The 27990-nt window shown below is 35.2% G+C and overlaps 1 protein-coding gene across 1 annotated transcript; it reads right to left on the bottom strand.

Annotated features, from left to right (window-relative positions):
* Window positions 1–442: 442 nt before the first annotated feature.
* SLC35F5 (solute carrier family 35 member F5) lies at window positions 443–27616 on the bottom strand. Its single transcript, XM_086615750.1, has 15 exons — window positions 27585–27616; window positions 21701–21842; window positions 20461–20604; window positions 18087–18149; window positions 16150–16231; window positions 14615–14805; window positions 12904–12985; window positions 12046–12133; window positions 11410–11474; window positions 10926–11030; window positions 10245–10404; window positions 6890–6980; window positions 1948–2102; window positions 1411–1499; window positions 443–459 (listed from the first exon to the last, which is right to left on the bottom strand). The coding sequence occupies exons 1-14, from the start codon at window positions 27614–27616 to the stop codon at window positions 1418–1420; spliced, it is 1482 nt and encodes a 493-aa protein (XP_086471876.1). The 3' UTR covers window positions 443–459; window positions 1411–1417.
* Between the last annotated feature and the right edge of the window lie 374 nt (window positions 27617–27990).

Raw genomic sequence — 27990 nt, 5'->3', positions numbered from 1 at the left:
AAAAAAAGTTAATTTGTACCTACTACAGGTAACGATCTACTCAGCTTTTCATCTGAAAGCCTGTAAGACTTGATGACCTGCAAACTTATTTACATAATTTGTTTGGAAGTATTTCTTAAAAATAATATTGTCCAGCATTTAACAAAATTGTAAGTTAAAAAAAGAAAGAGATCACTTAACAGCATTTGTTTTCTTGATTTTGTCAAGTAACTTCATCAGCTCAGTGTTATAAGGCAGGTTGGTTGCTCAGATGGACTAAGACTCCCTATAATGATAGGCATGTAATAAATTTGTTCATTTATAAAACCAGATGAAAGCAAGAAAGAGGAAAAGTTTAGAGTTTCAAAAGAACTGAAACTTCTTATTTTTACTACAAATTCAGAATAGGCACTGAGACATGATTCCTTAGGGACTTTTCCAGAAGATTGTCTCTTCGCTGGGCATCGTTTCATTTTTAAACTAAGAAGAAAAAAAAAATAATTATCAGGGCTACACAGTTAAAGATTACAAAAAGGGTATCACTATATGTATTTGTTTCCATCTTATTAATAAAGGAAGTAACTTGTGTTACTCAAGCTCAAGACATCACAATTACTGTTTTGGTTAGAACATTCTTAATTCAATGAATTTAGATTTAAGTAACATCAGAAAATAAAAATATACTTCTCATAATGTAATTCTGCATGCGTTATTTGAAAACTAAAGCCCTGAAGCACAGAGCACCAACAAACCATGTAACGTTCCTGTCAGAGGTTTGCGTAACCTCCTCTTAGAGAGGAATGTTTTGCAGACTCCCTGGCTATTGTACTCTAGTTTTCCTATCCTTACCATGAGAAGTATTTTCCCTAATATTTAATGCAATTTAACAACTTAATTCTTGCCAACCACAAACACAAGGACTCCTTCCCAGTTTTTAGACACATAACGATAAAGTCTAGTCATGTCCTCTAAACTTCCTTAAACAGTCCATGTTCTTCATGAACTGCAGTAGCCCAAAACGACACCTCAACAGCATCAAAAAGAGTGAAATAATTACTTCAGATCTCTTCCATACACATCATCCATACCAAGAAGTTTTACGCCTTTTATGTTTAGGGTTTTTTCTGTTTTTGTTTTTTTTTTTTTGTATCCAAATTTTGTATCTGATTTTTGATTAATGTTGTAACACTCTTAAGTAAAAAACTACTTTACATTGCAAAACCATTGACCAAGAACTGTATCGAGGTGCGAATAATGCTTGGTAATGAATAATAACAACGATTTTGAAGACGCTCTTCAAAACACTATCCATCAATACAGAACAAGATTAACTGTATGCTCTGTAAAAACGTATGCTTACATAACACAAATGCCATCATGACAAACCAATCCTCACCTCTCTCTGTATAGTATGAAGTTTATTAAGCATACCTTTTGTCTATGAACAGCAACTGTCTCCATCTTGTGAAACACTATGCATAGGAATGAGACTTTCACACTGCTCACTTTCTTCCGGCATTCTTAAAAGAAACAAATGTATTTAAAATTATACAGCAATATTGTTTTTTACAAAGCCAACGTAAGTACTAAGCATGCTAGTGGTTTGAACTGCAGCCATGAAAAACATACAAAGACCCCTTAACTTTTATCAAGTATTCTCAAATTTGCACGATTTTCACTGCATGTTCTGGGTACAGCAACCATCATAGAGGCATTAAGGGCAAAAAAAGAAAACTCTGACAGCCACTAGGAACTTCTTTTAAAAGAAGATGAACAGACTTCACATCTTTCCATTTTCTGAGTATTACATAGGTTAATATATGGATTGGCAACTATTAAGAAACTAGTAAACTTGAATATAAAATTAGATGAAAATAAATACAGTATGAGTTCTCAGGCTTATAAAAAGAGTATAGGATATTGGAAAGGCTAAAGAAGAAATAGGATTATCTTTTGTGACTGCCCTACCTCTGAATTCGATGTTTTCTACAAATAAAGGCAAAAATTCTTCTGATTCCCACCATCACTGGATCCCAGTTGTTATAGTGACATAAGAGAGTTGCAATGAAAAAAGAGAAAAATACAGGGACCGCTCCTGCAAAAAATAACCAGGAAAACTGCACCTGGAATGAAAACACAAACATCATTCACTCAACAGGAACAAAAAAACTGGCACACTGTATATTTGAAATAATTGTTATTACAAGTTTGAGATGAAGTTTTGGTTCTTTTAAATTGGGTGAAATATTACAAATATTTTTGTAAGTTATTTGGTACAATTTCTATAGCCACTGCTCCTTCTAATAAACAAACAACTTTTCTTCACTGATACGTTCTTTGTAATGGAACATACTAGTTGTGCTGTGGTGTGGATGAAGACTGCTATTTCTAAATAGTCTACTTTTTAGGCTTTAGCTGTCTGACTGGTACTAATGAGAAAGTCCCCTAGACACTTCAAAATTTTGAATAAGAGATCTCACCCGAAAGATTTTTGCACTTGTTTCTTCACTACAAATACACTGTCACTGAATGGTAACTGCTGAAATCAATGCACAAAGACAGACTACACTACTGAAAATTTACCATAATTCTCTTCTTCATTTAAAAAAAGGCAGGGCACATTATTTGCCCAATTTAAACTAAATTCTATCTGTATCCATACTATTTCCTGTATCTATCAGAAGTGACCATCTGAGACTGTTTAAAACTTAAAGAAGGTTAGAGAAATCAAGGGGGCAAGAACAAGACCTAGTCCCCAAAACACCTCCGAGGCTGCCAGCACACTGACTGTACAAGTGGCTCCCTCTCGTGGGGAATACTTCCAAAGTTAAAGACTTCGGAAGAAAAAAGAGTGAAGTTTTGATACCTAGCACTGACGTTCACTCTCAAAAATCTAACAAACTGCAATTATTAGAGCCTCATGTTATCCTTACTGATTTCTAACAGCAATTCATACACACAAGTTACCAAAAGGAATATTTGAATAGTTGTTAAAAATTTGGTTGTAATTTCTTAAGAGTCAGGTTTATGTCAGATTATTACAGAATAATAAAGACCCAGAAAGTAGTAATTATGCATATTGTATAATTACCATACCATTTGACAGTGATATGAAGACTGCATATACTCACAGTTTAATCTTTACATTTTTAGCCATGCCAGTGGCATTCTTACGTAGGTTCCTCTAAGAAAACTGAAATGTGACGTGAAGATAAGGCTGGCCAGAAGCGCTAACTAGAAATCTTGAAGTTAGAAGCTTGAATTTCTATTAGCCTATGAGACTTCAGTGAGCATAGGTCTTCGTTTAAGATATTCTGATTTTTGTATAACAGAGACATACTTGCACAAATACACTTGTACAACCAATCTCAAAGTCTACGAGAGTTTGCCTTTCAGTAGGGTCACTCATCTGTGCTTCTAATACTAGCAATTTCTTTTTTAAAAAAAGTAAGAGACAGAAGATTTACCTCCAACAGCAAGAGAAGATACAGTAGGAAATCTACTTTGTTGTCAAAGACAACTCTTAATGGCCCCCCAATGACCTCATGCTGAACAGTTCAGTACCAGAAGGTGGTAAGAGTTTACATACCCTCAAACATACAAGAAGCAGCCACAAGCTGAAAGCACCAAACAGATAGGAAAGTAGAAACTTGGACAGCAAGGTGAAGAAGGAAGAACAGTAATGTAGAAAGCATCTACGAATTGGAAAAGGAACGAAAAAAACACCCAGAATGAACGCCTGACCCCTCCCCGATTACTCTCTCGTGTATGGCGAGATCTAAGAGGCATCATCTGATGGCCAGTTGCCTAAAGGCAGGCTCTGTATTTGTCCAGAGGAAGACAAAGCAGCCTTTTCAAACAGAAAAAAATTAAAAGCAACAGAAGGTAGCAAATAGAGGGACCACAAACTCCAGAAGGAACCAAGTAATAGCAAATGAAAAGAATGCTGGATGAAATTGAAGAGGCATGAAGATCCAGATCATGAAAGATGTCACCAGCACATAAACTGAGACAACCCAGGATGGTGAAGATTTAATGAAAGAAATAGGAAAAGAGCAAATACAAGGTGTACAGGAAGTTAGATTGATAGTTAGCTGCATTTATGGGGCTCTTTTCTTTATTGATACAAAATACATAAAAATTGGAGCAACTCTAACAGTGATAAACTATAAAAATGAGTTTAAAATGTAACTTTCCCTTGTGTTGCCAACATCAACTCAACGTCACCCAACAGAGCCTTAAAAATGTTACAGCTATTTCAAATGCCTCCATGCAGCATGAGGACGTGAAGAATAAATTAGTTTTAAAAGATCTGGACTCTGTGTTTACTCAGATTAAATAGCCTAGACGTGACGTTATTTGCCGAGAATTAGAAAAGCATATTTCATTTTTCAAGGTATTCCAGAAGAAAGTCTAGATGAATCACTTCAGAAGACAACCTAAGCTTTTCATATATCGGTATGTATGTAACTATATATACATACACATCTCTAAAAATGTATTTGCACACACACACGTGTGTGTATATGCATATAAATGCACAGATGCACACATATATACATACAAAAAGTGAATTTTTAGGGAAGCCTACAGATTTTTTTCCCCATTTCCTTAATAGTTATCATTAGTTATTTATTTCCCTGTTACAATTTATGTCCCAAGTGTATATTGCAGATACTTTAACAGCAACATAAATACAGTTATTTTACCAACAAATGCTTTATTATTGTTGGAATCACTGCAAGGTTTTGCTGTACTTCCACGTTGGAACATTCAGCTAATACAGTATGTTTCATGAAGTATCTCACATGTTCATTACACAAGCATTTATTCAGAGTCTGACTCTCCTTTTACTTTCCAATTTAACTTTCCTTTTTTAATTTTTATCTTTTTATTTTTCCGCTTTATTTTGCAAAATCCACACTGACATTAAGTGAAAGTTAAATACAAGTGTGGATTTTTCCCCCATTTTTACGTGCGTGCCAGAAAATTTCAGAAGTCAAAAGGTTCTCCTTAGAATTTACACTTTGCTTGTGAAAACATCAAGCAGTAAAACTTCTTTCTGGCAGGAAACATTCTAAGTGCAAGACTTGACTATTTTCTTGTAAAAACAAGTACAAGCCTCAAAAGAAAAATTTCAAATGTAATGATTGAAAACAAGTCATAAATTGAACCACCACAGATAATGCACGTTCCCACTTGCTTCAGGAAAGCCACTACTCAGAGAATGCTCAATCTACACTATGTTCCAGGCATAGTCAGAGCTTCTCTCTGCTCGTACTTTCGCATTTCTGTTTGCACAGAGCTTACAAACTAAGCATAACTGCGCTTGCTACAAGACTCAAAAGAACATCAAAGCAGCGTAAGCAAGTAGCAGCTGGCAGAGCAAGACCACCAGCCTATTCGAAATTTCAGAAGCAGTATTGTATAGTTAGTTCTATGTTTGGTCAGTTTTATCCATTTTTATTGATATCATCTTCAGTTGAACTATTACATGACTAAACTGCTTCCAAATTCACATAAAGATTTATCATCTCAGTAAAGAACTTGTATTTCAGTAACAAGCTGTATTTAGGCCAAGGTGCTCAAATGCTAACTAATTCACTATTTTCAGCCGAGAAAACACATTACCTGGCACATAATTTTACTCCCTGCTTTCTAAAAAAATCCTGCAGCCTCTCCGTACCATGTGCCTATACACACATTTAATATCAATGAAATACAGGTGTCACCAACAGTCAAAATGCACACACGCATGTGATGGGAAACGCTTATTTATTTAGCCAAGTGACAAATACACCTGTATCTACACTGAGAGATGTCAAAAGGTACAGCCATAATGGACTATGTGGGGATGCCCTGCCAAAAAAGAAGGGCATTATCACTGTAAGAAAAATTAAGCTTGCTTTAACAACAGATGCATTATAAAAATCACATTGAAAGCTATTTTAAGAGTTAAATGGGTGGTTTAACTTTCAAATTAACATTTTAGCAGTAGGGATTATTTAAATCCAAAGTAAAGAGCAGAAACAAGTGATCCTGGCTTTGGGAAACAGAAATAGTTATGTGACCTCAATTTAAAGAAAAAACAAAATAACAAAAAAAAAAACTCCAGTAACTGCATGTTTGCAGTAGAAGCTAAATAATAATTATTCACATGAAATTAAGAATTTACATTCATTCACCTTGCCACTGATTAAATATTAAATCAAAATATTCAAAGTTAGAGTTGAAGGTCATACATAATTAAATACTTAAAACAGAGAATTCTATCCCACCAGCATGAAGAGTATGTGTACAGCTTGAAGACTAATATAAAATAACTTCATATAGGTTCTACTCTAAACTCATTATCAGATTCTTTTCTTTCTTCCTTTACATGCAGAGGTTTTCCACAGCTATTACCTCAATACCAGTGAAACCTGACTAACTTAAAGGAGGCAACATCCACATGAATCTAATAATGTGCCACTAAGCCTTGTAGCTGCTACATTCCTTTGTGGTGCAGATTTTTCGTTTTACCACTAACTATTTTTGAGATAGGCAGCCTAAAACAATTCTCAAATTGTAAATGTATTAGTTTAAAATGTCCTGTGCTTGGAGTTGTTCCTTAATTCTCAAAAGGGCCTGTTCAAGGTAAAACATTTGGCCAGGCATTGCTGAAGACTTTGGGCACTTTTCAGACAAGCTGCATCTTAATCAAATATATTTACGTGTACAAGTGCATGCTTGCAAGTGCAAAATTACTGTAAATGTCAATATCAGGAGAGTATTAATTACAATGGAGTTGAACAATTACTAACAGTGACAGAAGTAAAACACTATTCATTGTGTACATCATTAAAAATAACACTGCTATTTAATTCAGAGAAATTCTGCTAACAATGCTCAAAACTTGGTAGTACGTTACCTTTTGCATGCACATGTCAGCTATTATGGACAGAGGTATTGTAAGGCTTAGCGCAAGTGTGCCTATCAGTGATGAGGTAAGAAAGCAGCCCCTAAAAATAATAATAAATTATAATTATTATAATAAATAATAATAAAGAGGCCTTATTTGAAAGTTAAAAGACAACTAAAGTAATACATCAAACCGCAGAAGACATTTGATCACGCTTAACTGTAAGTCATTGTTTGTTTTAATAATCTAAAATTGAGATATCTATACTATGTCACAAATTTGTAAAACTGCATAAAATTCTTAACTAGACTATTGATATCTTATGGAGTGAGGTTTAATTTCCATATAAACCTTTTGAGATAATGAAAAATTCACTACTTCACACATAGTAACTCCAACTAGAAAAAAAATCTGCATTTTGTTTCCATTTTGAAATAGTTTAATACCAGCTTATAGCTATTAAATCTGTTTTGTCTCAGTCTGGTTAATCAAAAAAGAAGGGCTACTGTTGTCTAAAAATCCTACCCAAAAAGAGAAATATTTTTTACAAATGGACAAATTCTTAAATTAACAGACTTCGCTTTTTATATCTCACTCTAAAATACACCCTTGAAACCACTCTGCAGAGTCTCAGTAAGACTTCTCTGCATTCTACAAGTGGTCTCATCATATTTCCTAAGCAGGAACAAAGTTGTCAAGACCTCTCTAAATCACTGAGTCACAAAAAGCCATTACAGTCAATTTAACTGATGGAACAATAAAACTAAATGAGTATCACTCAAACATCTGCATGAACAGCCACAGAAAACTGACCATTTTTCCCAAATGCCTTTGCGAGTCATACTTAGTTTGCAAATGACTGATTTACTAAACGAAGTTATAAAAAAAATAAAACAAAAAAAAACACAAAGAGAGAACCTCAAAGTATATGTACGGCAGACTCACATGAGCTCTTGAGATCGTCAGCATTTCAATACAAACCTAAAGCTCTATAAGTAAAACATGACTGGCCTGAGCCACTTTGGTACCACGTGAAGAGCATCACATCCAACATAAAAACCTGCAATTCTCATTTTACGATTGACCAAACCAAAAGTCACCCAGCATAGTGAGGCTTTTTAGCAAGTACTCCTCTATGAAATAGCCTGTTCTACCATATGAAGAAAATAAATACAAGGGGGTATCCACTCAATTCAAATCAGTAATGGCCACTACTGAGTCAGCCTCTTATTTCAAAGGCATAGAGAATTTATTTATTTATTAAGATAAAAGCAATTTTCATCCTCGGCCAAGCACTGACAACAGTACCAGCTATGACTTTTTGTGGAACTGCAATCAGTTCTCCACACAACTAATTTTAAAGGAGGAAAATCCTGTAGTTGCAATTTCTGTTAGCATTTTGAAATTTGTTTTTTTATCTACTCAATCTTTATTCTGGTTACTGTAAAAATCAAACAGATGCAGCATCACTGAAGTTATATTCATGAAATGTGATTCACTGAAGCAAATGCTATTTTAATTCTCCTCACAGAAATTTGTTCACGCCTTTTATACACAAAGATTTGAACACACATTTGGCAAACATTTTCTGCCTGTGTTTCTCTAATTGAACTAGAAGAGCACCTCCAAATCTAGCCATTATGTCCCCCCATAAGACTGATTTTCAGCCAAGCAAAAATGACCAATCTGGATATCTGTAATAACTTTGCGTTGTTCTGTGTCTTTAAAACAAAGAAAAACGTACGCAGATGAGAAAGGAACAGAAAAAAACCAAAGCACTTCAGATACTCTGCATTTTTGCAAACTTCCTCCCTAATATCCTAAATCCCCATTCTATACCATAAGAGAATACTTCTCAATCTCTGCACTGACTACTTCTGAATTAGAACCACCGTGTTCACCAGAACATCTTAAATGAACAAATGGTACCAAATCCAATGAAAAATTAAAGCAGGTTAAAAAAAAAAAAAAACAACAAAACACAAAACAACAAAACCATGAACAAGACTGAGTCACATCTACCACTACATTACTTAGTTACCATTATATGGCTGTGTGAAGTAAACAAGTAGGTTACAGGGTATTATTTACTTCCAAAGAAAGAGTAGAGAACCATACTAGTGACACACTGGATAGGTAAAAGAATGATGCCAGCACAAACTCTGAAATTAGTCCTAGTCCAAAAATTCTAGGGAAAATAAAAATCATAGAATGGTTTGGGTTGGAAAGGACCTCAAAGATCATCTAGTTCCAACCCCCCTGCCATGGGCAGGGAAACCCTCCACTACACCAGGCTGCTCAAAGCCTCATCCAACCTGGCCTTGAACACTTCCAGGAAACGGGGCATCCACAACTTCTCTGGGCAACCTGCTCCAGTGCTTCACCACCCTCTGAGTGAAGAATTTCTTCCTTATATGTAATCTAAATCTCCCCTCTTTCAGTTTAAATCCATTGCCCCTTGTCCTATCACTACATGCCCTTGTAAAAATTCCCTCTCCAGCTTACTTTTATATGATCATTCTGAGAAATTACACACATCGCATGTGTATAAAAAAAGTCTGTGCACACCCATGTACTTAACCTCATGCTAGCACTTGGTTTTGAGACAAGAGCCAAGTTTGGGTTTTTTAGGGATTTTTGTTTTGTGGGTGGGTTTTTTTTATTTATTTTCCCTAAGTTGAAATTGTCTTAACCTTTTTACCACCCGATACTGAATTGTAGTCTAACCTTAAAGGATGGCATTAACATCACAAAAATATTCCATCGAAAACAAATGAAATTAAAAAGAAACATACAATGCAATGCATGATCTGAAAACAAAAAAAAAAAAAAAGGTTTTTATGGAACTATAATTAAATTAAACAAAAGCTAGGGTAATTTATTAATTGCCATATCTTCATGATTAATACATTCTAATGAGATTCAGGTCATAAGTCTTTTAACATTTAAACAAACCTGTCAACTACAGAATACCAGATTCTGATGCATACACATCCAACACGCACAAGGCCTTGGAAACGGAAAAATTGCTACAACAGAAATTTGTGCTCTTCTATTACTACTTCAAATCTAGAGCACAAAGTCTTTTTGTCTCTTTTGTCTCTCTTTTACCTTTGTGAGGTAAGCACACGGTATCTTAATAAATACTGAAAGACCACATCACCTGCTTTTTAAAGTCAGCAGGTGCTCTTAAACAGGACATTGTGACATGACGGATGACACCCTCAAACTGCATTTATGGACATAAAAAAAGAAATTAAAAAAAGGAGGCAAAAAACCCTACCTAGACAATTTGACATGTCAACATTCGAGAACACAAGTAAGGCAATTTATGTGAAATATACACAAAGTATGTAGTACATACCACAGCCAGAGGAACTCTGACAGAACTGTTCCGATAAGGCCATTAATGACAATGCACATCCATATCAGTTTACTGGGAAACTCAAATGCTTCAAATCCAGTATAGTGAAGCAGGAAAAAACCTGGCCACAGCAGCAACAGATTAAACAGTCCTACAAAACCTGAGTATAAAAACAGCATTAAGTAAATCATAATAAATATCCTTCAACATAACTAAAATTTCAGCTAAACTCTGCTATTTTGACAACATGCATACATAAAAGCAGCAACAAAGTAATATTTTAAATCTTTCAAAGTTTCTTATATCCCTTTCCTTTCTCTGAAAAAGAAATGCAAAATGCAAATGCTACTTAAACCCAAGAACTTTTTTTTACAAATTTACAAACAATTATATCAAGATATTTACAGGTTTGAAACTGAAAAAAAATAAATTCCACTGAGTCCAAAGAGGCTGCTTGCATTCCTACAGGTAGTGTTATTTTTCATTGTTAAGACTGTAAATAAGAAACAATTCACACAACTAGTCTCTGAAGTACTCCTCACCACAGGAACAATAGGCTTTCTCTACTCCCTTTGCTTTTTTTGAGCCCTTTTAACACTCACACACAGTTCAATGCCTAAAAGCAAACAATTTAATCACACATTGAATTAAAACTTTCAAACGAGTTATTTTTAGTCTTACCAAAGAACATCGGTATGTCAAGTTTATCTTCTCTATCTACTTTCCTTTTTATCATTACTATGTACACCGCATACAGCATTGCTCCCACAAGAGACCAAAGGGAACCTGTAAAGATGAAAAGAAAACCACTCACTTAAGGCATGCCGAACATGTTATGCACAGCAGGATCAACTCTCCTAAACATACACCTCTTATAAAACTGTCAGAGATAACCAATTTATTACAGTATCCATTGCTATATGAAAAGTATGGAAAAATGCAGAAAGCTCAAAAATGTAAATACTTTCCCAATTAAGCTATATACATGGGAGAGTGGGGGAGAATCATCATAAATGTTCAGTTTCAGAAGTTGAAACTGAAAAGTCAGATTGTGAAATGTTATGTGAGTAAGAAATACAGCTTTCTGTACGGCCTGCTAAGTGCTGTCAAAAGACAGTAATCACCACTGTGTACTGTAGTATTAAAAAAAAAAATACATAAATACCTATTGTATCTTTTCCAGCAGATTTCTCAGATCCAGAAAGGTTAACAAGTACCACACCACCAATGCTAGAAAAAAATAAGAAATGCAAAATGCTACTTAAATGCAAGAGCTTGTTTTTACAAAGACAGAATAAAAGGGTAAGAAAAATATCAAAATAAAGTCCTATTTTTAGGTATTTTTAGTTAACCAAAATCCACTTTTGGCAAAGCCAAAAGGAGTTCTCTCTTGCTGAGTCCTGATACTAAGCTAAAAACAAACAAAAAGACCCCACTTTTAAGTTCCCTGAACAATGCACCAGGCATTTCATGAAACAGGCTGACAACACTGAATGTCAAGCCTCTTCCTTTTTCCCTCTCTACACAAAAATAGAGAAACCATAATTACACAACAAGAAATTAAGTTCACATCTTTTCAACAGAAACCTGATTAATCTAATTTCCTATAGGAGCATGAGATTCGGTAACTGTTCATCATATGAAGTATTTAAAGACTTCATTCACATGCTCAACTTATCTGTGAAGCAAGGATCTTTAAAGAAGTTAAACATATCCTATATTGTCATAGATACCATAGATATAGTTACCCTCTCACTGTATCAGGAAGTTTTTGATCAAATGTTCCACCCCATTATCTTACCTCAGAATCACAGCTAATAATTTGGACAGGGTAAATCTGTCTCCACTGTTACTGGGAAAGACTGCAGCTAAGATTAAAGTAAAAAGCCCTGCAAGAGAAATGAAGAAGAGTTTATACAAACAATCAAGTTTTGCTACTAGTTTGTTCAGAAAACTGCACAGACATTTTCTTCTTTATATTTCACATACTTGTTTTAACTACTTGATCTCAGTATCCATAATTTTAATTGGAACTATTATGAAACTAACATCTTGTGATTTGCTCAGATGAACAAATAAATGCTCAATTTTGAGAAAGGCTATCCATACTAATGAAATAAACTGCAATAAGCCTGAAAAGTTGGTGAAAAAAAATCTCAATTGCACTTTTAAAACTGATTTTATAAAACATGGACTGTCACATTAATAAACATTTTAAAGCTCATATTAGAGCCTTTCACAAAACCTCTAAAGCAAGTGACATGCATAATATTTAGGTGGTTTCAGTTCTTTACCCCTAAAACCATTTTTTTAAGAAACAATAATTCGCAAGAAGATTTTACTCTAAATTGCATCTATTTTGATAAAGATACAAAATAGATACAAACCTTTCCTTCAAACCTATTACACTCCCCATGTATCTCTTTAAGACACAGACATAACCATCGAAGTACACACACAAGCTTGAAAAGCAAAAAGCAGGGGAATCAAAGATAGCTCTGCTACTACATAATTAAATTTTAAAATGCATTTAAATGGCTTCAGGCCTTATGATTCTGTCCAAACTACAGGTATATCATTACACAAATCCATTGTAACAAAAAAGATTTTTGTTATAAACAGTCTTACAATTCATATCTGATGGTGTAATAAAACTTACCAGAGGTTGAAGACAAGATATTAACTATGGCGACTTGGGTATCTGACAGAGCTTCTTGATAAGAGAAATTTGCCAAGAACCACTAGGGGAAAAGAAAAGTAATTTTGTGATTATATGGACAGCAACAGCAGAGCTTATCAGAGCAATGAAATCCTACTTAAAGGGAAAAAAAAAACAAGTATTTGTCTGAAAATAAAATCAGAACAAGATTTTCACCTCGAATAGATTTCTAACTTCTATTACAGTGGCAGGTACATTAAAAGACAGAAGCAAAATTAGAACTGGCCCAAACCAACCACATTCAACTACATGTTTAATAATGAAATAACATAGTTCAGAACTTAAACGTAATTAAATAATTAAAATGAAATTATAATAGTCGTTCTATAGTAACTCAAGGTACTTCTAACTTGTTTTGCAAGTGCTTCAATATGATTACTGTACAAGGGCTGCAAAGAAATTCCAGAGATCCATGGGACATTAGTTAGCCTAAAAAGTTTTTCTTAAGAGTACTTAAAACAGGCTCACATCTCCACCCTAAAAACCAAGCATCACTTACATTCAATACCTCAAAAATATTTTGGAAGGATTCACCTCTGAATTCCGTCATAACTATAAAAAGCACAAGTGTTTTATCATACTTTGATTGAGATCTCATTAATAAGATCTCAGATATACTCTCTCAGGGAAGTTACCATTTTTTAACGTCTTAGGTGGAAATACTTGTACTGTCCAAGAAGAAATACACATACATACCAGAGGTAGCACCATCCATGAATAACAGAAGTAGGATTTGTTTTGAACATAAGGACTCTACCCTAGAAAATCTGTGTGTGTGTATACATGGAAATAGACACACAGAAATTCAAATAATTTTAAAAAAAGCTATTTCATCCATCAAAATCATTAGAGTGGCTTATTATTCTCTTGCTGCTGCGTGCATGTTCTTTTATGTATACGCACAGAAAAATTACACCATCGTTTTCTGCTCTATGCATCAACAGTACTAATAAATTTTTAATTATTATTATGATTTTAAATGTTTTAAGAGCACAGCTTCCTGAGGAAAAGCTGCGGTGGGTCTACACTACATATAAGCTATTAGGCAGTATCAGTGAAGCTACTTCTAGAAAAGCTATCACTGACCTGCTCTTCACATTTTTACTGTCTCAAAAATCCTGCCACTGCTAACCCACTCTCCCCCTAGAACCGAGGCATGGTGCAGAAACACCAGCAACCAACAGATTCATAAGGAAATCTTGCAGCCCTCGATCAAGCTCAAGGACAATTAACTATCTTCTCTTTGTACTACTGGCAGGCACAGTGCCACAGTGAGGCATAAGATGGCACTTTCTGTGATGGCCCAGAAAAAAGCCATACTGACATCTACCCATTTCATGCAGCCTTACTGCAGGTGTTGACAAGCCTGTATACATGCAATCCCAGATTTTGTTGGGTAACATGGCACAAAATCATGGCATATGTAACAACTGACCTTGCAGTTAACTACACACCCAGGATCTCTTTTCGTTACTCTCCCTTTAAGAAGTTGAACCTTCGAGTCCAGCACATGAAGAAGGTTTTACTTCTTATAGTATATTTATAAAATGAGGCATAAAGAATACAAGTAATCTCAATACTGTTTCACTATTATTATACAAGTTTTAATTGCATCTATACTTAAGTTTTCTAAAAAAAATGGAGCACATACCACAAAGCAAAAGAAAAAGCTAATTTTTGCTACTTGAGTTGCAGTGAGTTTTCCTACAGTTTTTAATATTGATTCCTGCTCCTTAACCGTTGGGTATGACATACGAGACAACTTTGCTTCCAATGCGTGGCTCGATGGGAGTTGTCGAATCTCCATAATATTACTGAACCTTACACGAGGCTTTTTGGGAGCTTAAGAAAAGAGGGGAGAGGGGGGAAAGAAGAAAAGAAAAAAAGCTGCATATTATCATTAAAAATTTTCAAGCCAACACAATATACAAATAAAACTATGATGTTCTAATACGGCATTGATTACAATACTTCACAAATAACAAGGTTTTTTATCCAAATAGAAGACATGCCATTATTTTTATTTATTGAACTAGTATTTCAGTATTTGGTAGGCCACTAATAAGACAAAGCAAAATTATAGTTTTCAATCAGTACAGTTGTCCATCCACAAAAACCTCACTGAAAAGCACCATTCCTCCTCTCTGTCAAAAAAATCCCCACAAAGTAACAACAAATTTTAAGCTAGGAATTACTCTGTATTAATAAGTATTACATATAAGATTTTCTTTAATTGTTTAATAGTTAAACAGCCAAAACTGCACACAACTATACCTAACTGCAAGGACAGTGTTTCATTCAGAGGATGCGAGTGTCCGACAGACCTCAGAGAACAGCAGAGATCATGAGGTCACTTGCTCATTTGAAATCCACCCTCTAACTAATCTTGCAGACCAGGGTCAGATTTTATTTATAAGGGTATTGTAGGTATCATCAGTTTCCTGTGTAAATAAAACATTACACACTACATACAAATATTAGCCTAATTCATCGTGAAACAATACCCAATTTCCTAAAAAAAGGTATAGGAAAAAGCTACGAGCTCAAACAACCCCGCAGTGATTGGTGCACGTTATCACAGAACAGCAGAGCCTACCAAAGCGATTCTGCACAGTTGCCATGTAGAAATTAACAAAGAGACTTTCCCTTTTATAAGCAGGGACACTTTTGCTGAGGATCAGATAATTGGATTCTCTGACAGCCAACTTTTCTGTAATTGTTGGGGACAGTTAGGCCCGTTTCAGCTACTATCACAAGATAGTGAGGCTTAAATAAAATCAGAATGTACATAGACTGTTAAAATTCTTACTTTGACTGCTTTGCTCCTGCTCTAAAAAGGACAATAGCTTGTTTTTCCAGAGGCTGACTCACTGCTGCTGGTCATACAAGCCCAGAAGGAAAGAATCACAAGTACTGAACCCAGTTGGTCCCTTGAGATAAACATAGGCTGGATCTGTAGTGACCAAGAAAGGTAAACTGAACGATAGGCCTATGTTTTCTCTACCTGAAATTAAATATATGAGACTGCAATTCATGCAATGAGAGATTTAAGCAAAAAAATAAAAAGAAGGGGGGAAAAAAAAAAAAGGCAGATCCTGCAACATGACAGCAGTCATACCGACAAAGAGGAAAGTAATTCATTCACCAAAGAACTAGTATTTCAGCATTCCAAAAGTCTTTACTCACTTTTCTCTGCATCACTATTATTACTGCCATTTTTTTCAGTTGGCAAATCATGAAACTTTACAGGAACATACAAAGGTTCACTCTGAAATGAATCAGTATAAGTAAAAATACAGTTAAGCAGTATATTTAAATTATAAGCAGTAGAATTAATGTAGTGAATTAGAAAACCAATAAAGAAAAGCTTGGTGAATATTAATCAAGTTTAACGAAGTGGTTTGCACATAGTGTAAGTGTAAGATGGGCTTGTCAAAAATGTTCATGCATAATCTATATTTTATGTTAAACACATTGGTAAAATGCAGTACTCAAAAAATATCTGTGCACTTTTGCATATATCCTCACGAACACAAAACTCATCCCCAGAAAATTCAAACCTACTGATTGAAAATTAAAAAATTATTCCTCAAAAATCACAGACATTTCATTAGATCTATAGCTTCTGTCCAAATTATAAACTACAAAGAATACATATACAAAAATGAATACATATTCATTTTCCTCCCATGACTCTAAAAGCTCATGAACTGGAACTAAAAGTCAAAAAGCTTTGGGAAAGGAACTCCAATATACAAGAGTGGTGAAGCACTGGAACAGGTTGCCCAAAGAAGTTGTGGATGCCCCATCCCTGGAAGTGTTCAAGGCCAGGCTGGATGAGGCTTTGAGCAACCTGGTGTAGTGGAGGGTTTCCCTGCCCATGGCAGGAGGGTTGTTGGAACTAGATGATCTTTGAGGTCCCTTCCAACTCAACTCAAACCATTCTATGATTCTATGATTTCTAAGTTTCTTATTGAACAAGAGCATAAACAAAAATTTTACAAATCACTTTGTGCGACACAATTTCCAGTACATTGCTAAAGACCCAAATTACTAAAAAACCCACAGGCCCAGGTGACACTGCATGGCAGGGAAACATTTGTGTTTTGAGCTCAACCAACTCTGTTCGCCAAGACTACTGTAACCACTAAGCACCTTGGGGGAATTTAAGGGTTAATAAAACATAAGAAAATGCACAATTACATAAAATACAATCTGTCACCCAGATATTGGAAATGGACTATGAAGATGCCGGTATAAGTGCATGTATTTATACCCAGAGAACACTTTAAACAGTTGACCATGATTTATACATGCTGCAGCTGTCACACACACTGTTTCTGACGTTCAAGAGTCTGTGCATACTGTCAGTCGAAGAAATTTCTAGTTATTTGCTATTTTGTAGATCTGTAAATCACAAAAATGCTGATATTATTACCACGGTAATTTGTCAACACTCAGTTGCCTCCCTCTGCTCTACTACAGAGATGGTGCAAACTTTAAAAGTTCTGTGTTCTGGATACGTTTCTGCATACGGCCTCTGATATAGGTATGCAGATTAAGGCAGCAATCCGTGATCAGCAGGGGCATAACAAATCGTCATTTATGGATGATGGGAATGACCACAAAAATGCCATCTGGCAATGCAGCTTATCAGCAGAATGTCAGTACTGACATTTGATTCAGTAAACAGCAGTCACTCCGCTCATGAGAAGGAAGAAAGCAGTCCACTGCTCTTCCAAAACGCAATGCAGGATCACAGTATACAAGACACTCAACTAACTGAATGATTCCGTTGTGGATTTTAGTCTTGAAAACTGTCTGGCTTTACCACTACCTCTCCGCATTTTGCTTTGGCAGCTATTGAGCTGAATGTGTAAAGGCTTCCTTTGTATGACATAAATATTTCTTTCACAAACTGCTACAGGAACATTCAAGTGTTCTATTGAGCTGAGAACCTGTATTTCTCATAATAAGCAATGTCATCATTTGCAGCTATAAGTTACCAACCCCCTTTGCCAAAAACTATTATATTTAAGACTGCTATATTTTTAAAATATTAAGTCAGGATAATGGTGTCATGTTACTATAAAGCATTGACTTTTACAAATTAAGACACTTACCAGAGAACTGTTTACAGTGTTATCTGTTGTACAAGCAGCAAAATAACCTTCAGCATCTGCAAACTAATTACAGAACCTTAAATGTAATAATCTATCATAAAGGCAGAGTTACTTATAACTGGTTTTTGTTTTTTTTTTATAGTAAGTTTTTAAATGCCTTTTCCAAAATTCTATCACAATTCCCTCTCTCCCTCCAGCCCTCCTCCCCAATAAACAAGAAGGCTTACAAGTTCAGTAAATAATTTCAGTAATTTCTGGCACCTCTTGGAGAACCCCACTGAATTCAACTACCCAGGTATCAATGCAGGATCAGGCTGTTAGAACACCAAAACCTCTAAAGATCTGTCTTAGTGCGACATGCTTCACTAAATTACTGTGCATGTATTAATAAGCCTCTTGTTTCTTCATTTTATTGAAGCAAAATTCCTTTGCATTAAAACCTGGAACTCTGCCTTAGTTTTAACAAGGGTTAAATTAGGATGAGGTCAAGTATCACTTTTCCTCTTCCCTTCTGCGTCTTAACAAGCACTACTAGCCCTGTTCCCTGACCTGCAGCTTGCTCTTCTACCGTGCTAGTAAGTAATCTATTAAGCAAAGCTTCTAATGTGGAAGAGGCCTTAAAAGTAAGGTATTGAGTATTTACCTAAGCAATGAAATAAACATCTATAAATGTACAGGGTTTGTTCTAGATTAATAAACATAAGACATTGTAAGGGCACTTGTAATAAATATACAGTTGAATATTTAACTAAACTCCATAGGGGAAAAATAAAGAAATAATTAAAAAAAAAAAAAAAATCTTCTAACTGCACACAACAGGCCTGTCTCTGCACCGTTCCTATGAAATACACTAACATCAAAAGTAATGGTTATTTCCTACAAATTATTTTTAAAAATTACTTTTTATACAATTAGAAAGAAAAAACCTGAGACTCCAGTAGTGGCGCCCCGAGTGCCACAGACAAATGTGCCAGACTCAGCACTCTTACTCACTGCTGCCTATTTCATGCGAGTCCATAGTTCCTCTCTCTGACACAGCACTGCTCAAGATTCAGCTGGGCAGTATAAGCACTACAGTTCACACTACGCAATAGCCCCTGAACCTACTCATCTGCTCAGGTTCATAAATTTGATTGGTATAATTGCCCTGTATAACTGATCACCCTTTAGCACTTTCATCATCCTTATTTGTCATTACTGCCAGTAAACAATCTGTAAATTCTGTTTATTCCCCGATTATCTTATGAAGATCCTAAACAGCATCGTCTCACATGTGCCGCACTATGCACAGATATTTGATATTAAAGGTTGATCTACCAAAAATTATTTAAATATATCAGTCAATTCTAAATATTCTGTGTGTTTAACAAAAGATTTGTTTTTAAACAAAAGGTTTAGGTTTTTGGATTTTGGTTTTTTTTTCTTTTTTTTTTTAAATAAAAATAATTCGGCCTAATGTCATGTAACACTTCAGTTATTTAAGTATGTTATGCCTACAACTGTCACTATCAGTCAAGTTTAATATATCCAGAAAAACTGAAGTCAGTTCCTTTCATACAAGCTATTTTCTATAAAGACATGTTGATTAACAGCATGTTCTTGGATCACATTTTCTGTTACTTTAATGCAAGATTAGTATCAGGCCAAATGCCTTACTGCTTCCTGAGTCCTGCTGTTCAGCATTCTGAAACACTGGCACAGAACAAGTGTTCTTCCTGGCATCTCTAATTTCCTTGGAAAAAAAATATGTGTTTCTGTAATATGACAATAATTTTAGACACTAGCACAAACTATGCCTAGCTCTCGAACAGGCAACAGAAGACCACTGGTGCATAAAGGCTATAAAAAACACAGTATTAACAACAACAAAAACATAATTCTACCACCTTTCCTAAATATGACTTTAAAAACCTCGAAACGTCTTAGCAAACAACTCACAGTTCTGCCAGAGACAAAGAGAGTCAGCAATAAGAATCAACTATGAAGTTCAAATACTGATTCCATTGGTTACGGATGATGGGGAAGTAAAACGGAACCAACAGTGGTGATGCTCACAAGCTCTTCTTAAAAAGAATTATCCTCTGCAACTGTTCAAGATAAAACGCCAGCCTAGATGGACCAGTAGTCTGGCCCAGTAGAGCACTTCTGATGATTCCTGATGCATTTCATATTGCTTTTTCCTTTCTTTTCTTCCTCTCACAAGACTACTACTGTGATTGCCACGTCTTCCTGTGCTGAGATTCAGTTTATAACTGCTTTTCTGAAAGCACTATTTCACAAATATATAAACTTTGCCTCTCTGTAGTCCCTATTTTAAGTTTCTTCTGTACAAACTTCAACAAATATCAAAACATTTATAAAATCAAATACTTACAAAAGCTGCATGCCTTCCACGAAACCCACGGGTACATTGTTGCCTCCATGGTTTCCAAACAATAAATCCCAAGAGGTACAGAACAAACATGGATGTTTTTGCAAATGTACTGAAAAAAGGTTTGTTGTACTTTGTAAAAACATACTGTGGAAAGAAAACAATTGCAGTATCCAAAATTACCAATTAGGTGAGAATTCACAAAATGAATGAGCAGGTTTAAGTATATAATCAAGAACAGTCTGGCTCCCAAAATGACAGTGCTGGGAGTATTGGCATGTATGACCAACAGACACAAGTGGCCCCACCTACTGTGGGGGTACCCTCTTCTCCCTCTTCTCTTAAACACCAACAAGAAGGCACTGAGCCATTTTGTAGGAGAAAACCTAATTATTACTTGTGTCTAACCAAACAACATATTGCTATGCCATGAAAATACATTTACATACAAATATTTTCGAAATTAAAACCCACTTTGATAAGGAATAGCATAGTAATCACAAATTAGAGAAGATTACTTTGATTAAGTAACATTTAGTATCAATATGATACTCCACCGGCTCATCAGGGGAAAAAAAAATTATTAATATAACAGCATGTTAAGCACGAATATTTTTATATGTTTAGTTTCAAAAATTATATAGAATGTAACAACTTCATGACAATTCAGAAACCTGAATTTGACAAGAATTCATTAAAAACTCAATTTCCATTGCTAAAGCTCTGTTTTAAGTCCTAACACTCACCATGAAGTAAATGCCAGATTAGTTTCAAGATGGTGAATAGATGAACTCGATTATGGCAAACTTGGCTGCAATTATAGGGCTTAACTCCATGACCCAACTCCTTTGGTCCTAGACTTCTAGATGTTCTGAATTTTAAACCTAACCTGCAATGCTACAGCTCATTTACTACTTCTCAGGAAACATATGGACATTATTTTAATCAATATGGCAATAAACAAAATGAACTCCTTAATTACAGTACATAGTTACGAGCTTATGTTGCTTAATTTTGAAGTCATCAATAACACCTTCTGTCTTGAAAGTAACAGTCACCGAGTTGGGCTTGTTCATAACTTTTAGTGGATACAGGTTAGTTCACTAAACCTGTGATATTGTCTTTCCTGTACTGAAAAGGTGGTTAAACATTACACTTACTGAGTGAGTGACCATGTTTCTGCTGCAGCTTTCTCTTAAACAGGCTTTTATTTTCCTTTTAAGATGCATGGAAGAGTACTTACAGAAGTGAGTTCTGACGATGCAACCCATATCACGTCAACGAGAAGAAGAATGACAATTCCTAGAGCCATTCGCCTACGCTGAGTGGATGAACTGCTCTGGGAGCTCATTCGATTCATGATAAAAACCCACACCATTTGTAACCTATTCAAGACTGATAAAGAAATAAAACCCATGAGATTAGAAACAGTGACAAAAGAAAAAAAAAGTGGGAGCAACTGTTCCATATATATGAAATGGACACAACATGCCAGGAAACACATGTTCATATTTGTTAAAAAGTAGATTTTTCACAGGTCTGGCATGAGATTTTCAGATACATTAGAGGCAATTGGAAAGTAAATCTATAGACTTCTCAAGAATTTATCAAATGTTCTACAGTCGAAGTAAGCTAAAGTAGGTAAAAACATACGATGCCTTTTGGGGATTTCTATGCTACAAATTCTGCAAAATTTGAAACCACTACTTTTCAGTAAATTCAGATACTCTAAGTTGACAGCAGAAATTATTTTGATGTGTTGTGTCAAATACTATTCTACTAAAGGTAGTTAGAAACATGTTTAAACTTGAGTGTTCAACAAATGTTTCCACAGACATCGCAACATATTTGGGTAAATTATGATCCCTCAAACTGTAAAGTGATTCAGGAAAAATACCTCAAAGAATATTTAATTATAAACTTACAAAATTAGATTACACATACACTTGAAATCAAAGGATTTATATATCTATTTGGTAACTTATGAAATACAGGCATGCAGCAATTCCAGTGAAAACTTATCAAAGAAAGAGTAAGCACACAATATATGCCACAGAAAGCTTTGCCTATTAAAAAAAAAAACAAAACAAAAACAACGAAACATTGATAACAATTTTGACTGTGCTCTGGTATGTTACACATCAGACTAATCAATTAACACTTCATGTTCTGAGAAATCAAAACTACAGCAGTAAACTAGTTTTAAGCTTGTCACGCAGCTTAAAAGTCTGCGTACAAAAGTCACGCAGACTTGCCAGAAATTACAGCATAAACAAGTTTGGATTTTGACACACAAAAACCTATTTTCCTTTTCATGTATACACCTCGCAGCTCCTAGAAGTCTTTGCTCAAGGTAGTAATAGAAAGGTCTCAATTTAAGCAATTCTGGTGAATTATCAGAAAAGCACAGCTGGGTTTAAATGCTTACAGACAACTTCTTTTCCATATCAGAAGAGTAAGATGATACCACTCAACAGAAAATTCTCAAGATATGGCTTGAGCTGCAAAAATTCGCATTAGGAAGACGACTATTTGCAGTTAAAACATTAACATTTACGCAGGAGATGAACACTACAGCAGTGTGTAAAGTAAACAGATCATGACCAACCTTCTTTCCTTTTCCTTCGGTAGGCAGAGGACTTCCACTTTATTCAATGCACAGAGTAAACACAAGAGAACAGAACTGATACTGTTTGGGTTGGCCAAAGTGGTACATTGTACTACACGGTACTTTGCACAACTTGCACTAAAAATAAGTATTAACATTACTGAAAACACTAAATTTATATTAAGAGATCACTAGTTTCCAAATAATAAGAAAGGCAAGGCAAACAAGCTTTAAAAGTGTTGCTTGTGTTTTTTAACTCAAAAAAAAATTACAAGATTCACTGGACCTACTCCAAACAAGCACTAGTGATGAGCACACCAGAGCTACATGTATTCTTATACCCACTAATGCTATTAGAAGCTGATTCAGATTTGTGATACAGCTTTACGAGTGCCCATTAAAAAATCTAAATTTAGGAAAACCTTCAATTTTATGATTAAAAAGCTTCAAATGTAAGTGACAGAAACTGATGTCTCATTCATTAGCCTACTCATACTAGAGTATTTTAGAAACTTTCTAATGAATCTCAGTAAGATAAGTCTTTTTTCCAGACTGGCCTATTCCTCGGGTTAATGATTTCAATGCCCAAATACGCACAAGTGCATTTGAGATCATTACACTGCTTCCCACCTTTGGCTCATGCCTCTCCTTTGCAATACCGTTTCGGCCATGTTCAAATCTTGCCACCTTTTCCTCCATTTCTCAAAGACCTTCTTTCCAAAGAAAAATCAACAGGGAGAGCTCCTGAAGTATAATTATACCACTAGATCTATGCTGATATATTCCACGTGTAGGCATCGGTTTGGATAATTATTCTGCTTTTCTGATAAAATGGTGGGATTGACAAAAGAAAGCAGAAGTCTGTAAGTAGGGAGGGGTAAATTTATGAAAGACTCAGCAAGGAATAGCAGTTTTTATTTGATACGGAATAAAGGAGAAAATATTTGTTCTCAAAGAGAGAATAAATAGGGATATTATCTTAAACCCGAGTAAGCTAACAGAAAGGGTTTCATGCTTGAAAGCTTATAAGGGTATTTGCAGTTTTTGAGTTGGTCTAATACATACTACATATGATACTCTACAAACTTTGCCCTAATTTTAAGTCTAATACAGTAGCCTACAAGCCATTATATTAAGTTATACTACTTACACACCCTACTATATGTTATGTAGCTATATAGCATACATTGCTCATGTGTTTGCATAACATACAGCAAAGAGAAAGCTAGGCATAAGAGTTCCAAAGGAGCTGGAAGGAAGAAATCTCATTCCTTCTCAGGCTATGGTGCAACACATGAACAGCAGTAAGGTATACGTGAAATGGAAACCATTCCAGCCTTTCACCAGTTATGTGCTGCAGGCAGGAGGTGGAGAGGTAGCTGGAGATAGGAAGGAACTGCAGCAGCATGATCCCTACATCCCCAGATCACATGCTCGCATTCCTAGCTCTTCTGTTCTCGCCACAAACTGCTTCAAGCATACAGCACACATACACTGAGCTTAGAGATCATGTGCAGACTGAGCACATTCTGTAGTTGCTTAATATTGTACTCGACTTGTCTGCGTCAGACTTGTGCAAATCCCTTGCTTTAAGATCCCTCAGCAGGAGGGAAGTAAAGGATGCCAGAGTGTCTAGTACTTCCTAGATACGAGGTTACATATGTAAGTTATTCAGAGCATAAGCACATGTTGCACCATTTCTTTGCTACCTACAAGCAGATTTTAAAATTCTAATTAAGGACCCCATATTTATGTTTTGAAGTTGAAGTTCTTCAAACTTCATGTTTCAGTAATAGCTGGTCTTACTTTCCCATCTGACTGTAAAGTACCTGTTTAACATCTCTGTGTGCCCTTTCCTTAGTTCTTCCATACCAATGAAAAAAGTTTAACAAGGAAAGGTGACTACAAAGTCTTCATCATGCAGCAAGATGCACCTCCAAACTAGTAGCTGACTCAAAAAATTATGAAGCAGCAATACTGAAATAACTATAATGTTCAGCAGAAAAACAGAATCCTATTGAAACTTGTATACTAAGTTTTAGGGCAGAATTAAAACCTGTAAAACTTCAAACAGAATGCAAAGACAAATAGAAACTACTATTTCGAGAAGTTTCAGACAGACACATTATCCCACTTATTGACAAAACACTAGTATGCATAAACTTCCATGTAATGAAACACAATTCCACACATTTCTTTTTATTTGGCTTCTGCACATTGACAGCAATATGGTCTGACAAAAATGAACATCAAAAGAACAAGATTTTTCTTACACATACCTTCCACAGTAACTGTAAAAAAACAAACAAAAAATGCTAACAAACTTCACACATCATGTCAAAGTGAAGATAGCCTCCTAAAAAGAAAAAAAAAGAAAGCAAAGTTTGAAAATTTGTGTGCAGGTGTATATTAAGCATTTATCTTTGCAAAACATTTTCTAAAACTTCAAGTTCAACAAGAGCCTGCCGCAGCTCAAGTTCTAAGCTTTAGGGACATGCAGATATAGAACCTGAAGGACCAGTTCACATCAAAAATGTTAGCAGGACAGCACTGAACTGCAAGAAAACAGGATCATCCACTGTTTTCCATATTTCAAAGAACATGATCCCTTCCTTATTAGCTGAAAGTCAAGAGGCTCACATGATAAAGAAGCAGCTGATGATGTTCAGTTCTAAATTTTTAAGCTATGCAGCAAAAGGCCGTATTTCTTAAGTCTACATTCCTAAGCAAAGAATTTAAACGTTAGAATTAGGAAGGCAGTGGAAGAGCATATAGGCTCTTTGGTCTTAAAATAATCTAGAAAGATAAGACACCTCCACATCATTTCTTGTGGAAGCCCAATCTTTCCTTAATTTGATACACTATTACTACCATACCCAAAAATAAAAATATCTTTTCTAATTTTAAACTCGGAGCGTATAAAAGACATTCAAGAAAATCCACTTTAAAATTGTTATATAGGGAAAGAAACATTATACATAAGACACTTCAGAAAAAAACACTACACTAAACCAATCAGAAATCCATCTAATCTGCAACTATTTGCAAATCCAGATGTTGGCAAGTATCTGGAGGTCCAAAAGAAGACACAACAAAACTGAAACTGACAACCAAGAACTGTAAGTTTTACTGCCTTTATTTATTTTATTGGAAGTGCTGGAATTTTTTTTCTTTTCTTATTCACGTTAAACCTTGCTAAGCTCTGTTTTTATAGATATCCTGCATCAACAGGAGTCATACCCTACATTAACGAATTCAAATTAGTGCATAGAACAGAGGCAGCAGTAAGGGCAAAACTGACTGTTTACCCTCAATTTTGCCTTTGGTTACCTGTTACGCATGGCTAAAAGTTTATAAACTGTGAACAGGAGGCAAAAGATAAATGGATGCTTTTCACCTATTTCAAATTAGATTAAGAGGTAGATAATGAAGATGGACCACACAAGCCTATGATTCAGCCTCCACTGAACTCATCAAGATTTACACATTGCTTCGCTTCCAGCAAGTTCAAGTCCTTTGCTACACAGTTCACCAAATTATTCTAACTGGTTTAAAAAAAAGTTTTGAAGATGTCATTTTAAGACACAGGCATGTGGTTATCCATCTTGTATGCCACAAAGCCTCTGCTCACTGTAGATCCTGAACACCTATTTAGTTCAGTGCCCTCACATACAACCAGTAGCTGCTGGTCATGTTTTTCTTAATGCTGCCAACCTAACTAGAGATTAAGATCAGTATCTCAGATAACCAAGGCTTAAACCAGAAGACTTACCCATACAAAGTTCGAACAGTTTATGCACTCAAAATATAACAATACAATAAAATAAAAAGCAAAAAAGATGCTTAAAAATTCTTCTCTCCATGCACACTAAACCAAATATCACGTAGAGAAAGACAGTACTCAGTTGCTTATTTTCAGCTCCCACTTACTCCATATTAGCTATACTCAAATAACCAGGTACAGAATTGGCACCTCGGTTCGCTTATTATGAAAGACACATATCATACCCTCTATCAGCGTGCAAGATCTGCTGTGGGCTGTAATCCCGGCTGGAGCTGATCACACAGAACCCTGTTCAATGCTCATTACCAACAATTAACCCATTTCAGGATAAGGTTAAAGGTTTAGCATATTAATATAACATCTGACACTTTAAGTGTACAAGACATTTCTCTGGAAGAACATGGCTTTGCCCTTACAAAACATTTAATTCACAAAGTGCACAGAGTGATGATAAATTAAGCCACCAGAAGACCTACATTCTGAAACAGAAATGACAGTTTAAAAGTAAAGACAATATTCTACCCTATTAAATATAACAGAAATGTCAGTGTATGTTTGCCTTTTGTTTCCATTATTAGGAAACAGAAGTTAAACTACGTGGAAAGTATATTTAATATTCCTGTTGGAATTTGACATTTGACAGAATATTCATTTAAGAGTCATTAATATGATTCATTAATATTATAATTTTCAGCATATAGCATGGAGATCTTTTTAAGTATTTTTTTTATTTACCATTTTAAGAGTGTTAGAGTAGAAGCTGTCATCTTGCAAAACCATTTTTCAGCCAGTTACATGAAGATGTGCTGAAAAAAAAAAAAGAGAAAAAATACACTTCACTTTCCTTGCTATGACACTGTATTTTGTTTTTAAAGTGCTACAGAACCCTACATGACTTAAGCTGAATCATCGCTTTAATTTATGACATACAAAAAAGATGAAAATCAGTCACATTATGTAGTCTACAATGTATGTTCCTCTAGCTGATTCCACTAGAGCCAACAGGCTCATTAGCCTGTCCAACTCTGCTGTTCTGAACATGCAATATGTGACCTCTGAGGACAGAATGTGTATCTCCACCATTGACACTTCATGTGCAATCTTATTTCATAGAATGGTTTGGGTTGGAAGGGACCTCAAA

Source organism: Tauraco erythrolophus, chromosome 8 (genome assembly GCF_009769465.1).
Source record: "Tauraco erythrolophus isolate bTauEry1 chromosome 8, bTauEry1.pri, whole genome shotgun sequence".
NCBI classification, from domain to species: domain Eukaryota; kingdom Metazoa; phylum Chordata; class Aves; order Musophagiformes; family Musophagidae; genus Tauraco; species Tauraco erythrolophus.
This window is presented reverse-complemented; position numbering and strand designations above follow the sequence as displayed.

What these genes read in the sequence shown, in the direction of transcription:
- SLC35F5 (XM_086615750.1), bottom strand. Translation starts at nt 27,616, where the DNA reads ATGACAGCTTCTACTCTAACACTCTTAAAATG. An exon ending in ACACTGTAAACAGTTCTCTG is followed by an intron (nt 16,232 to 18,086) that starts GTAAGTGTCTTA and finishes GATTCATTTCAG; the next exon opens with AGTGAACCTTTGTATGTTCC. An exon ending in TAATAGTGATGCAGAGAAAA is followed by an intron (nt 14,806 to 16,149) that starts GTGAGTAAAGAC and finishes TCTTTTCTTAAG; the next exon opens with CTCCCAAAAAGCCTCGTGTA.